Source organism: Anomaloglossus baeobatrachus, chromosome 7 (genome assembly GCF_048569485.1).
Source record: "Anomaloglossus baeobatrachus isolate aAnoBae1 chromosome 7, aAnoBae1.hap1, whole genome shotgun sequence".
In the NCBI taxonomy this organism is placed as follows: Eukaryota; Metazoa; Chordata; class Amphibia; order Anura; family Aromobatidae; genus Anomaloglossus; species Anomaloglossus baeobatrachus.
In genome coordinates, this window is record NC_134359.1 from 196963569 (window position 1) to 196976138 (window position 12570).

General features: G+C 44.5%; 1 protein-coding gene across 3 annotated transcripts in view; it reads left to right on the forward strand.

Annotated features, from left to right (window-relative positions):
* The window catches only part of MYO1B (myosin IB), a 362240-nt gene that overhangs the window by 243408 nt on the left and 106262 nt on the right, over positions 1-12570 (forward strand). For all 3 annotated transcript variants that reach the window (XM_075317858.1, XM_075317859.1, XM_075317861.1), the window contains exons 15-17: positions 2009-2071; positions 6846-7046; positions 7564-7790. In XM_075317858.1, coding sequence (XP_075173973.1) covers positions 2009-2071; positions 6846-7046; positions 7564-7790 — 491 coding nt within the window. The remainder of the gene's footprint in view (positions 1-2008; positions 2072-6845; positions 7047-7563; positions 7791-12570) is intronic.

Here is a 12570-nt window from a genome sequence, read left to right on the forward strand (position 1 = left end):
ATCAGTCCAAGCTTAATATAGAGTGGTGGCAGGAGAACTTTACTGGGATCAACTAAACGTTCCACAACTATATACTTGAGTCCCGGTTGCAAAGATTTTCTCGTTTTGGCTCCGGTGAGGAGTCCTATTCTGGCTCTCCTATTCACACATAAAGATCTTTCAGATCACCACATATTGACCATAAGTTATGATTGATGAGAATACAGTCTAAATTCTCACAGCTTTCCTTCAAGTGCACAGAATACCCTATAAGTATTGAGGCATACTTGCTGCCATTGTGCAGTAGCAGATTTCAGACTGTTTTTGGATGAATCAATACTCTCCACTAACTTACATTGTACTTAATGTTACATTTTTGCATCATCCCAGGAGCATTACTGCAATACACTAGAGCAGTATTCCCCAACTCCAGTACTCAAGGACCACCAAGAAGTGCATGTCTTCAGGATTTCTTTAGTATTGCACAGGTGATAATTTTTTATGAGTGACTACACTCATTTTGGTTATTTGACCCCCTGACAGTCAAAACTACATTTTGTGGATAACTTTTGGTACAGGCAGGTTCTAGTTTAGGGATTCCTTAGGGAATCCCAGGGAGAGTCATCAGTGAGCAGGGGGTGCCTATTGCACTTTTTAGGGTGCCAGCTTCCGCAGCAAGGTAGGGCCATCCCTTAGGGACATTCAGAGGGCCCTGTAGTATTTGTATATTGCATACATTTACTCTCACTCCCTTATATCTACCAGTTTCTTGTCTGTTACCTTTTTAAATGTAGTTTTTCATTGATATCTTCATTTATTGCTTTTTTAAAGCATATTTAATTAATTTGTAAATTTTAGGAATTTGTTTTCTGTCAACCAACTTTTTGGATTCCTCCCATATTGTTAATTGTTAGCTTTTTCAAGGTTGATTGAAGCAAAGATAAAGGAAGGAGGGTTTATTGAACCTCATATTTGTAAGTGACTTCAAGATGAGGAGTTCCTCCGTTTGTTGCAGGGCAACAAAAAAAGCTGCATGAGTGGCATTCTCCTTAGTGATAGCTAATTATTTGTGGAAACTCAAGAGCAGATAACTATGAAGAGATGGTGGAAAATCTCTACACAACAGATAAGGATCTTGGCTGTAACATAACCTTAAAGATTAATTTCTTACATTTGCATCAGTTGTCACTAAATGACGACTAAATTTTGCAGTGCATGTTTTAGTTATTTGAATTGTTGCTAAGTTTAATTCAGACATAAAATAATAACAAAATTTTCTGCATCTTTATAGTTGCAAAATTAATAATGTTTTAAAGTACTGAAACTTGTATGCATTAATTATTTGTAGCAGTAAAAAGAAAACTTCTATATCAAAGTAACAAAAGCCAAATAAAATTTTCATTGTCAGATTTGAATTCAGGAGGTCAAAATCATTAAGAAATGGCTGATTTCATGACTGAACCTGACAACGTTTGAAAATATGTAGACCAGTGCTATTCATTTATCATCCTTACAGAACATGCTTTTCTGTTATGTATCTTGTGCATTTTTTTCATTACTTAACGATTAGATTTGGATCTTTGTCCAGAGTAGGGGCTCTAAGATAAGGACCAGAAATATACACATAGCATCACTGACCTGACTGCTTACTGCCTTTTTCTTTGGCTCTGTTCCACATAAGTGCATGGGAATTTGACACTGATCAGGAATGGAATGGAGACCACGGCTGGAAGTAGTTCCAGGGCACCCAATTTGGTCAAGCAGTTGATGAAAGGATTTAGTTTTTTGGAGCCCATTAGACATTAACTAGTTCAGTGTAAAAGGGGTGTGCAGCACATTGCTCTACAATGTGTTAGAGGACCACCGCAACAGGAAAGTGGTGAGAAACTTGGTAACTGAACATTAATTTGGCAGTTAGTGAATGGGAATGCATCAGAAAGGCCTCTGGAGACTTGAAATCAGATATTCATTTCCTGCCTATGTCTTCTAGTGTTTAACTGATTTTTTTTATTTATTTATTTTTTTAAAGGGAATTGAGTGGACACATATTGAATACTTCAACAATGCCATTATATGTGACCTGATCGAGAATGTAAGTATCATCTTATTATGGAAGATTTCTTACATTGTACATGTAATAAAACTTTTCTATAAGGCTTTAGTTACATGATTTTGACTCTTTTTGGTATCTTTTCACAATATAAAACATAAAATTAACCAATAAAAGGAAAAGAAATATAAAGCCTTATTAAGAACAATTTCAGACTTCTGCATTTCAGCTTTCTAGATCAAGGGTGCACAAGCTGTGGAAAACCATGCCATACGGTGTATATGGTGTGCAGGGACTTAATGGAAACCTCTCACCAGATTTGTCCCCTATAAGCTGCTGCCACAACTAGTGAGCTCTTTTATATGGCATTCTAGAATACTGTATATAAGAGCCCAGGCCAATCTGTATAACATAAAAAACAGCTTTTATTCTACTCACCTGCGGTGCGGTCCGGTCCAATGGGAGTCACTGGTCTTGGTCTGGCACCTACTATCTCCTAGAGATTGCCGCACCCATTCTTGCTTTGTGTGGATGACGCATCCAGACTCTTAGAGTCTGCCATTGTGCTCCTGCACATGCACACTTCTCTCTGCCCTGTTGCGGGCAGAGTAAAGTACTGTAATGGCAGCTGCGGGGAAAGATCAAAAGAATGAAGATGCACTACAATACTTAGGCTGGAAACACATCTATGCGAGTAAAATCGGTCCGACTGGGCTAAAAAAAACTCGGCTGATTTTAGTTCACGTTAGGTCCTAGTGCAACGCAAGTGCGATGCTTTTTCTGAATAAATTAATGATTTTACTAGTAATGCGTGTGTAATGCGTGTGTAATGCGTATTTTTTACTATGTCATCTGCCATTCAGCTCTGCTACATGGCCGCTGACAGCAGACACAGAAGACAGCCATGTACCAGAGCTGAATGGCAGATGACAGCAGACACCGACAGAGCCGCACGATCAGAATGAACTCGGGTGAACTTCACCCGACTTCATTGTCATGCTGCGGCTCTGTCTGTGCCGCGTCCTGATTAGCGGTCACCTGTGAAGGGCTCACCGGTGACCGCTAATCCCCTGAGTGACTGAAGTTAGCAGCCCTCTCTCATACTCACCGATCCCCGATCCCTGGCGCGGCGCTGCACGGCGTTCACACTGCTCCGGCAGCTTTTCCTCTTTTGAAAAAGCCGGCCGCTCATTAAACAATCTCGTATTCCCTGCTTTCCCCACCCACCGGCGCCTATGATTGGTTGCAGTGAGACACGCCCCCACGCTGAGTAACAGGTGTCTCACTGCACCCAATCACAGCAGCCGATGGGCGTGTCTATACTGTGCAGTGAAATAAATAATTAAATAATTTAAAAAAACGGCGTGCGGTCCCCCCAATTTTAATACCAGCTAGATAAAGCCATACGGCTGAAGGCTGGTATTCTCAGGATGGGGAGCTCCACGTTATGGGGAGCCCCTCAGCCTAACAATATCAGTCAGCAGCCGCCCAGAATTGCCACATACATTAGATGCGACAGTTCTGGGACTGTACCAAGCTCTTCCAGATTTGCCCTGGTGCGTTGGAAAATTGGGGTAATAAGGAGTTAATGGCAGCCCATAGCTGCCACTAAATTCTAGACTAATCATGTCAGGCATCTCCACGAGATACCTTCCATGATTAACCTGTAAGTTAAAGTAAATAAACACACACACACCTGAAAAAATCATTTATTAGAAATAAAAAACACTAACAAATTCCCTGGTTCACCAATTTAATAAGCCCCAAAAAGCCCTCCATGTCCGGCGTAATCCAGGATGGTCCAGCGTCGCTTCCAGCTCTCCTGCATGAAGGTGACCGGAGCTGCAGAAGACACCGCCGCTCCTGTCAGCTCCACACAGCAACTGAGGTGAGTAGCGCGATCAGCTGAGCTGTCACTGAGGTTACCCACGGCTTATTAAATTGGTGAACCAGGTAATTTGTTAGTGTTTTTTATTTCTAATAAATTATTTTTTTCAGGTGTGTGTGTGTGTTTATTTACTTTAACTTACAGGTTAATCATGGAAGGTATCTCGTGGAGACGCCTGACATGATTAATCTAGGATTTAGTGGCAGCTATGGGCTGCCATTAACTCCTTATTACCCCGATTTGCCAATGCACCAGGGCAAATCGGGAAGAGCCGGGTACAGTCCCAGAACTGTCGCATCTAATGTATGCGGCAATTCTGGGTGGCTGCTGACTGATATTGTTAGGCTGGGGGGCTCCCCATAACATGGAGCTCCCCATCCTGAGAATACCAGCCTTCAGCCGTATGGCTTTATCTGGCTGGTATTAAAATTGGGGGGACCGCACGCCGTTTTTTTTAATTATTTAATTGTTTATTTCACTGCACAGTATAGACACGCCCACCGGCTGCTGTGATTGGGTGCAGTGAGACACCTGTCACTCAGCGTGGGGGTGTGTCTCACTGCAACCAATCATAGGCGCCTGTGGGCGGGGAAAGCAGGGAATACGAGATTGTTTAATAAGCGGCCGGCTTTTTCAAAATAGTAAAAGCCGCCGGAGCAGTGTGAACGCCGTGCAGCGCCGCGCCAGGGATCGGGGAACGGTGAGTATGAGAGAGGAGGGGAAAATGACCGACAGACTGTGAGAGAGGGACAGAGATAGTGACGGACCAACAGAGAGAGAATAGAGACCGAGAGGGAGAGACCGACTGACAGAGAATAGTGATTGACAGACATGGTGAGACATCACTCGTTTCCAGTGTTTTAGGAAACATGCGAGAAATGTATTTAGAAAATCGCATGTCACTAGGATGGTGTGAGTGCCGTCCCGTGACATACGATTATTTACACGCTCCCATAGACTTGCATTGGAGAGACTTGCAGTAGAAACTCGCAAAAAAGCAGCATGCTGGGATTTTTTTCTCAGTCCGATTTGGACTGAGAAAAAAATCGCAAATGCGAGCTGAATCATTGACTAACATGTGTCCGATTCCAATGCGAGTTTTTCTCGCATTGCTCTACTGCGAGAAACTCGCAAGTGAGAAGCAGCCCTTAGATCTGCACTCAGCAGGGCAGACAGACGTGTGCGTGTGGAGCATGATGCGTCATCCCCACTGAGCAGGGATGAAGGATGCGATCGCAAAAAGATAGGAGGTTCCAGACCGAGACAAAGGATGCCAATCGGACCAGACTGTCCCGCAGGTGAGTATAATAAAAGGTGTTTTTTACGTTATACAGTTTGGCCTGGGCTCTTATATACAGCATCAAAAGCAATCAGATACATTTAAACACAAGCTGCAAACCTGCGCATAATAAAGCATTGTGACCTTCTGGTCCCAGACTCACCAAAAGGTCTTCCCAGTGTGGGACACACCCATGACGGCCACATAATTGTCTCCTCTGTAAACTTACTTATCACCACACATTTCTCTGTTTGTTTTATCACAGGAATGTTTCTGACACTTCACAAGTAATGTGAGGGCATCATAAATTAAGTTGGTGACATGCAAGCTCATCTGTTTCATCACTTATCAAAAGTGACTTATGCCTACACTTAGGGTACCTTCACACTTAGCGATGCAGCAGCGATCCGACCAGCGATCTGACCTGGTCAGGATCGCTGCTGCATCGCTACATGGTCGCTGGTGAGCTGTCAAACAGGCAGATCTCACCAGCGACCAGTGAACAGCCCCCAGCCAGCAGCGACGTGCAAGCGACGCTGCGCTTGCACGGAGCTGCCGTCTGGAAGCTGCGGAGACTGGTAACTAAGGTAAACATCGGGTATGGTTACCCGATGTTTACATTAGTTACCAGCGCACAGCTGTGTGTGCAGGGAGCAGGGAGCCGCGCACACTGAGCGCTGGCTCCTTGCTCTCCTACCATAGCTACAGTACACATCGGGTTAATTAACCCGATGTGTAATGCAGCTACATGTGCAGAGAGCAGGGAGCCGCGCACACTGCTTAGCGCTGGCTCCTTGCTCTCCTAGCTGCTGTACACATCGGGTTAATTAACCCGATGTGTACAGCAGCTACATGTGCAGAGAGCCGGAGCCGGCAGCACAGGCAGCGTGAGAGCTGCAGAGGCTCGTAACTAAGGTAAATATCGGGTAACCACCTTGGTTACCCGATGTTTATCTTGGATACAGCTTACCTCAGCTGTCAGACGCCGGCTCCTTCTCCCTGCTCGCTTCATTTGTCGCTCTCTCGCTGTCACACACAGCGATCTGTGTGTCACAGCGGGAGAGCGGCTTTGAAGAAAACGAACCAGGGCTGTGTGTAACGAGCAGCGATCTCGCAGCAGGGGCCAGATCGCTGCTCAGTGTCACACACAGCGAGATCGCTAATGAGGTCACTGCTGCGTCACAAAAAGCGTGACTCAGCAGCGATCTCGGCAGCGAGCTCGCTGTGTGTGAAGCACCCCTTACCCAAGAGCTGTGGTATGTGGGTTCCATGAATTGGAGGAGCTCTGCATGTATGGCCAAAGAAAATAACAGTATATACCAGGGGCAGATTTATAAGATTATCTAAGCACAGATACAATCCGTTTTTAAGATTTTTTTTTTCCACACAGTAAGTGACTAAACATCTCATGAGCATTGTATGCCCATAAAAACCCATGCATTTCTAGTAAGCACAAGTGTCACACTATAAATGACCTGAGTGTAGGCTCTTACTAAGTAAAAACTAGTGTCTTGACATAAATGATTACATTTCCATAATAGCATAACAAAATCCTCTCTTCCTCCAGGAGCATAAACCTTTTATTTTATGTTTTGAGGTTTGCAGTTAAATCTGTTGTTTGCTCATTGTATTTTCTTCTGAAACTTCAGAACCAGAATGGGATCCTGGCCATGTTGGATGAAGAATGCTTACGACCAGGCACAGTTACTGACGAGACGTTTTTGGAGAAGCTTAATCAAATTTGTGCCACCCATCAGCATTTTGAGAGCCGAATGAGCAAGTCTTCTCGCTTTCTGAATGACACAACTCTACCGCACAGCTGCTTCAGAATTCAGCATTATGCTGGCAAGGTACCGCTGAGAACCATTACCTATGTACTGATAAAATATTTATAGGACTATATCATCTAGGGCAGCTGATGGCTGAATTAAAATGTCACTACTAATCAAGAAAGAAATAAACTGTAAACTTTTTTGCTTACCTCAGTACAGGTGTATTTTATATAAGAGAAAAGTTAATTGAAGAGGTCTAAATTATTTAGAAAGAACTTAAAAGAAAAAAAAAACACTAATTGCAGGAGTTTAAAACCTGTTCAGCTGGGTGACTGAAGATTGCCTACAGGGAGAATATAAAGATGTATTCTACCTGTAGCCGCATGCTCACAGTCATTGTGGGGGGACAGGGAGCTCAATATACAGTGGGTGCATTGTAATCATATCCCCTGCACCTTGCCTGAGAGCTTACTCTTCACATACGCTACAGGGACCCAATTTGTAGAATACACATTATATAGCAGTTTTTGTCTCTTTTTTTTTTTTTTCTAATTGAGGAGAGTTGGACATATAGGACATGCTTATTTATTTTCAGGTCATGTACCAAGTGGAAGGGTTTGTTGATAAGAACAATGACTTGCTCTATCGAGACCTTTCTCAAGCTATGTGGAAAGCAAACCATGCACTTATCAAAGATATGTTCCCAGAGGGCAACCCAGCCAAGATAAATCTCAAGAGGCCACCAACTGCTGGCTCCCAATTTAAAGCTTCAGTGTCAACACTGATGAAGAACTTGCTTACAAAGAACCCCAATTATATCAGGTAAAAACTGCAGTGCTGTCACAATTTTATGAATGAAAGTTTTATGAATGAAACGTAGATCTTCTTTTCTTTTTAGCATGTGCGTACACATCTTTTTCAGGTGGATTCTGACTTTAACGTGCCCGAAAATGCACTAATAAAATATAAATAGGAATGAACATATGCACAGTAATGTAGTTTGGCCCAAGGTGGTAGTCATAGGAGAGGGCTTCACTTTCCATGCCTGGGCATGCTACAGAAAATTGAGTGTTTGGGTTGTGAGTGTGGGATGATTCTTCGGAGTATAAGATCTCCACAGTCCACTCTGAAACACTTAGTGTGGTGCCATTCCTTTTATGCCATTCAATAAGGAATATAAGATGACTTTAAAAACTGTATCTCATTTATATATGGCCAGACTGGTGAGCAGGAGATGACCTGTTACACGTTCCCACAATACACCGGCTCCTTCCTCAGATTCACAGACAACATCTTATTTTCGGCTACAGAAACCACAGGCGAATGGGGAGAAAGCTGGGTTAGGGCCATTTCACACATCCGGCTTTTCGCCGGATTGCCAGATCCAACGCACTCCAGTACACTGTGATACGGTACAATGGCAGCACGGTAACTTCCGGTTCACATGCTCCGGTCGCATGACAGCATGTGAGCGGAGCTTGTCACGATGCCATTGTACTGTATCACACTGTACTGGAGTGCGTCGGATCTGGCAATCCGGCGAAAAGCCGGATGTGTGAAATAGCACTAACTTACATCTTTCTAAATAGAGAGCCACATGGGTCCATGTGTGTCGCTATGGCTCCTATACCCCACCACTTGCTTATTCTCGTCTTAAGGGGCACTCTTAAGGGTGCTTTACACGCTACGATATCGCTAACGATATATCGTTGGGGTCACGGTGTTTGTGATGCACATCCGGCGTCGTTAGCGTCATCGCAGCGTGTGACAGCTAGGAGCGACGATCAATGATCGCAGAAACGGTAAAAATTGGTGATCAATGACACGTCGTCTATTTTCATAATATCGTTGATTGTTGAGGTCGCAGGTTGTTCGTCGTTCCTGCGGCACCACACATCGCTATGTGTGACACCGCAGGAACGACAAATATCATCCTACCTGCGTCCACCGGAAAGGAGGAAGGAAGGAGATGGGCGGCATGTTCCGGCCGCTCATCTCCTCCCCTCCTCTTCTATTGGGCAGCCGTTTAGTGACGCCGCTGTGACGCCGAACGCACCTCCCCCTTGGAGGGATTGTTCGGCAGTCACAGTGACATCACTGAACAGGTATGTGCGTGTGACGCTGCCGTAGCGATATTGTTCGCTACGGCAGCGATCACCACATGTCGAACGAACGACGGGGGCGGGTGATATCGCTCACGACTTTGCTAGCAATCGCTAGCGATGTCGCAGCGTGTAAAGCACCCTTTAGAGCTGAAATCCATATTGCTGAGTCCACAGCCAGACGCAATCTTTTGGCAACAAAGCCCCCCTTTTTGCTGACCAACACCAATCCCACCTCTATAAGGCTTCCGTGTGGGACTCCTCACTCACCTGTCACCAGCCCTCAACTGAACTGCTCAGACATTCTGTATCCATTACATCATGAGCCTGGTACCTCTCACCACCTGAAGATTCACTTTCTATTCCCCAACGCAGACTACTCATTGGGTAGATGCTACACTGTATGGGCTCCTTCCAGGTATGTAATTTCTGTCACATGATAGGGGCATGTTCAAAATGCAGCCCAATGTTTCCAGATGGAATACACATTTTTCCAAGTCCATGTGGTCATTCAGTTGTTCATAATAGAAGCGGGGGTCTGGGGTAAGACCCCTAGGCAGGAAGGGTGCAGGGGGGTTTCCTTGCATTATTATGGTAGATGAAAAGAAACATCGCCACACCCATCAACCAAGCCTTGCAATAACCTGGAAGGAGACCATACATTCTAGGCTCAACTCTACTCACTGTCTCCCTTACTAACTGACAGTGTTATCTGCCTGTTGCTGGGCAGATTTAACCTTTTATTTACTTTTCTGTATACACATTACTTTACACCTTGGCATAATACAGACATTTTATTATCAACCCTGCTTTATCTTATACATTACAATTTATTATATTATACATTCCCAATTACACTAAATTGTATTATATTACTATACTTAACTCCCTCTAATCCATAGTTGTTCTCTTAAAGAGGGCCGACCCCACTGTTAACCCTATAAGGGTTCTAACACTAACTGTTGCCATAGGGATGAGACAGTAAAAACACTAAAACCCACATATTTGCAATAGAACATATATCACACTAATGTATTAAAACAATCAATGTCTTCAAGAGGGTAACTAACCATAGATCTACCTCCTTACAGTAATGTCAAGATAGCTTGCTGTGCATATGTCCGGTCTTTTTTTCACCTTTAAGTGCTTCATGCCAAAAGAAGTGACCTGAATGTTATTTTGGTGGCTTCCATTTTTATATTTTACAATATATATAATATAAATACTAGCTGTAGTACTCGGCATTGCCCAGGATAGTGACTAATTCTCTGTCTCTCTCCCGCTCTCACTCTCTGCTAGTCTCTGTCTCCCTCTCTGTCTGTCTATCTCTCTATCTGTCTGTATGTCTATCTCTCGATCTCTCTGTCTGTCTTTCTCTGTCTGTCTCTATTTGTCTGTCTGTCTGTCTCTCTGTCTGTCTCTTTTCGTGTCTGTCTCTTTCCCTGCCTGTCTTTGTCTGTCTGACTCCTTCCCTGTCTGTCTCTTTCCCTGTCTGCCTGACTCTGTCTCTTTCCATATTTATTCCATCAGATGAAATGATGGTTGAAAAAGACCAAACCTGTCGAAACATTGCTGTCTTTTCATCCGATGGAATAAATATGGATTGAATTTCACTTAGTGAGATGCTGTCATCCTATTTTCTTATGGTCTGTCTCTTTCCCTGTTTTCCTCTTTCCCTGTTTGCCTCTTTCGCTGTTTGCCTCTTTCCCTGTTTGCCTCTTTCCTTGTCTGTCTCTTTCCTTGTCTGCTTGTCTGTCTCTTTCCCTGTCTGCCTCTCTCCCTGTCTGCCTCTTTCCCTGTCTGCCTCTTTCCCTGTCTGCCTCTTTCCCTGTCTGTCTCTTTCCCTGTCTGTCTCTTTCCCTGTCTGTCTCTTTCCCTGTCTGTCTCTTTCACTGTCTGTCTTTTTACCTGTCTGTCTCTTTCCCTGTCTGTCTCTTTCCCTGTCTGTCTCTTTCCCTGTCTGTCTCTTTCCCTGTCTCTTTCCCTGTCTGCCTCTGTATTTATTTGTCTGTTTGTCTTTGTCTTTCTGTCCCTTTCCCTGACTGTCTCGTTCCCTGACTGTCTCGTTCCCTGACTGTCTCGTTCCCGGACTGTCTCTTTCCCGGTCTGTCTCTTTCCCGGTCTGTCTCTTTCCCGGTCTGTCTCTTTCCCGGTCTGTCTCTTTCCCGGTCTGTCTCTTTCCCGGTCTCTCTCTTTCTCTCTCTGTAGCTTTCTTTCTCTGTAGCTTTCTCTCTCTGTAGCTTTCTCTCTCTGTCTCTCTCCCTGGCTGTCTCTCTCCCTGTCTGTCTCTCTCCCTGTCTGTCTCTCTCCCTGTCTGTCTCTCTCCCTGCCTTTGTCTGTCTGTCTCCTTCCCGGTCTGTCTGCCTCTGCCTCTTTCCCTATTTATTCCATTGGATGAAAAGATGCTTGAAAAGACCAAACCAGTCGAAATGTTGCTGTCTTTTCATCCGATGGAATAAATATGGATTGAATTTCACTTAGTGAGATGCTGTCATCCTATTTTCTTATGGTCTGTCTCTTTCCCTGTTTGCCTCTTTCCCTGTTTGCCTCTTTCCCTGTTTGCCTCTTTCCTTGTCTGTCTCTTTCCTTGTCTGCTTGTCTGCCTCTTTCCCTGTCTGCCTCTTTCCCTGTCTGCCTCTTTCCCTGTCTGCCACTTTCCCTGTCCGCCTCTTTCCCTGTCTGCCTCTTTCCCTGTCTGCCTCTTTCCCTGTCTGCCTCTTTCCCTGTCTGCCTCTTTCCCTGTCTGACTGACTCTGTCTCTTTCCATATTTATTCCATCAGATGAAATGATGGTTGAAAAAGACCAAATCTGTCGAAACAATGCTGTCTTTTCATACGATGGAATAAATATGGATTGAATTTCACCCAGTGGGATGCTGTCATCCTATTTTCTTATGGTCTGTCTCTCTCCCTGTCTGTCTCTCTCCCGGTCTGTCTCTCTCCCGGTCTGTCTCTCTCCCTGTGTGTCTCTATTCCTGTCTGTCTCTTCTCCCTGCCTGTCTCTTCTCCCTGCCTGTCTCTTCTCCCTGCCTGTCTCTTCTCCCTGTCTGTCTCTTCTCCCTGTCTGTCTCTTCTCACTGTCTGTCTCTTTTCCTGTCTTTCTCTTTCCCTGTCTGTCTGACTCTGTCTCTTTCCATATTTATTCCATCAGATGAAATGATGGTTGAAAAAGACCAAACCTGTCGAAACATTGCTGTCTTTTCATCTGATGGAATAAATATGGATTGAATTTTACCTAGTGGGACGCTGTCATCCTTTTTTCTTATGATCTGTCTCTCTCCCTGTCTGCCTCTCTCCCTGTCTGCCTCTTTTCCTTTCTGCCTCTTTCCGTGTCTGCCTCTTTCTGCTCTCTCAGTGTCGGTCTCTTTAGGTGTCTGTCTTTTCTTGGTCTGTCTCTTTCCCGGTCTGTCTCTTTCCCGGTCTGTCTCTTTCCCGGTCTGTCTCTTTCCCGGTCTGTCTCTTTCCCGGTCTGTCTCTTTCCCGGTCTGTCTCTTTCCCGG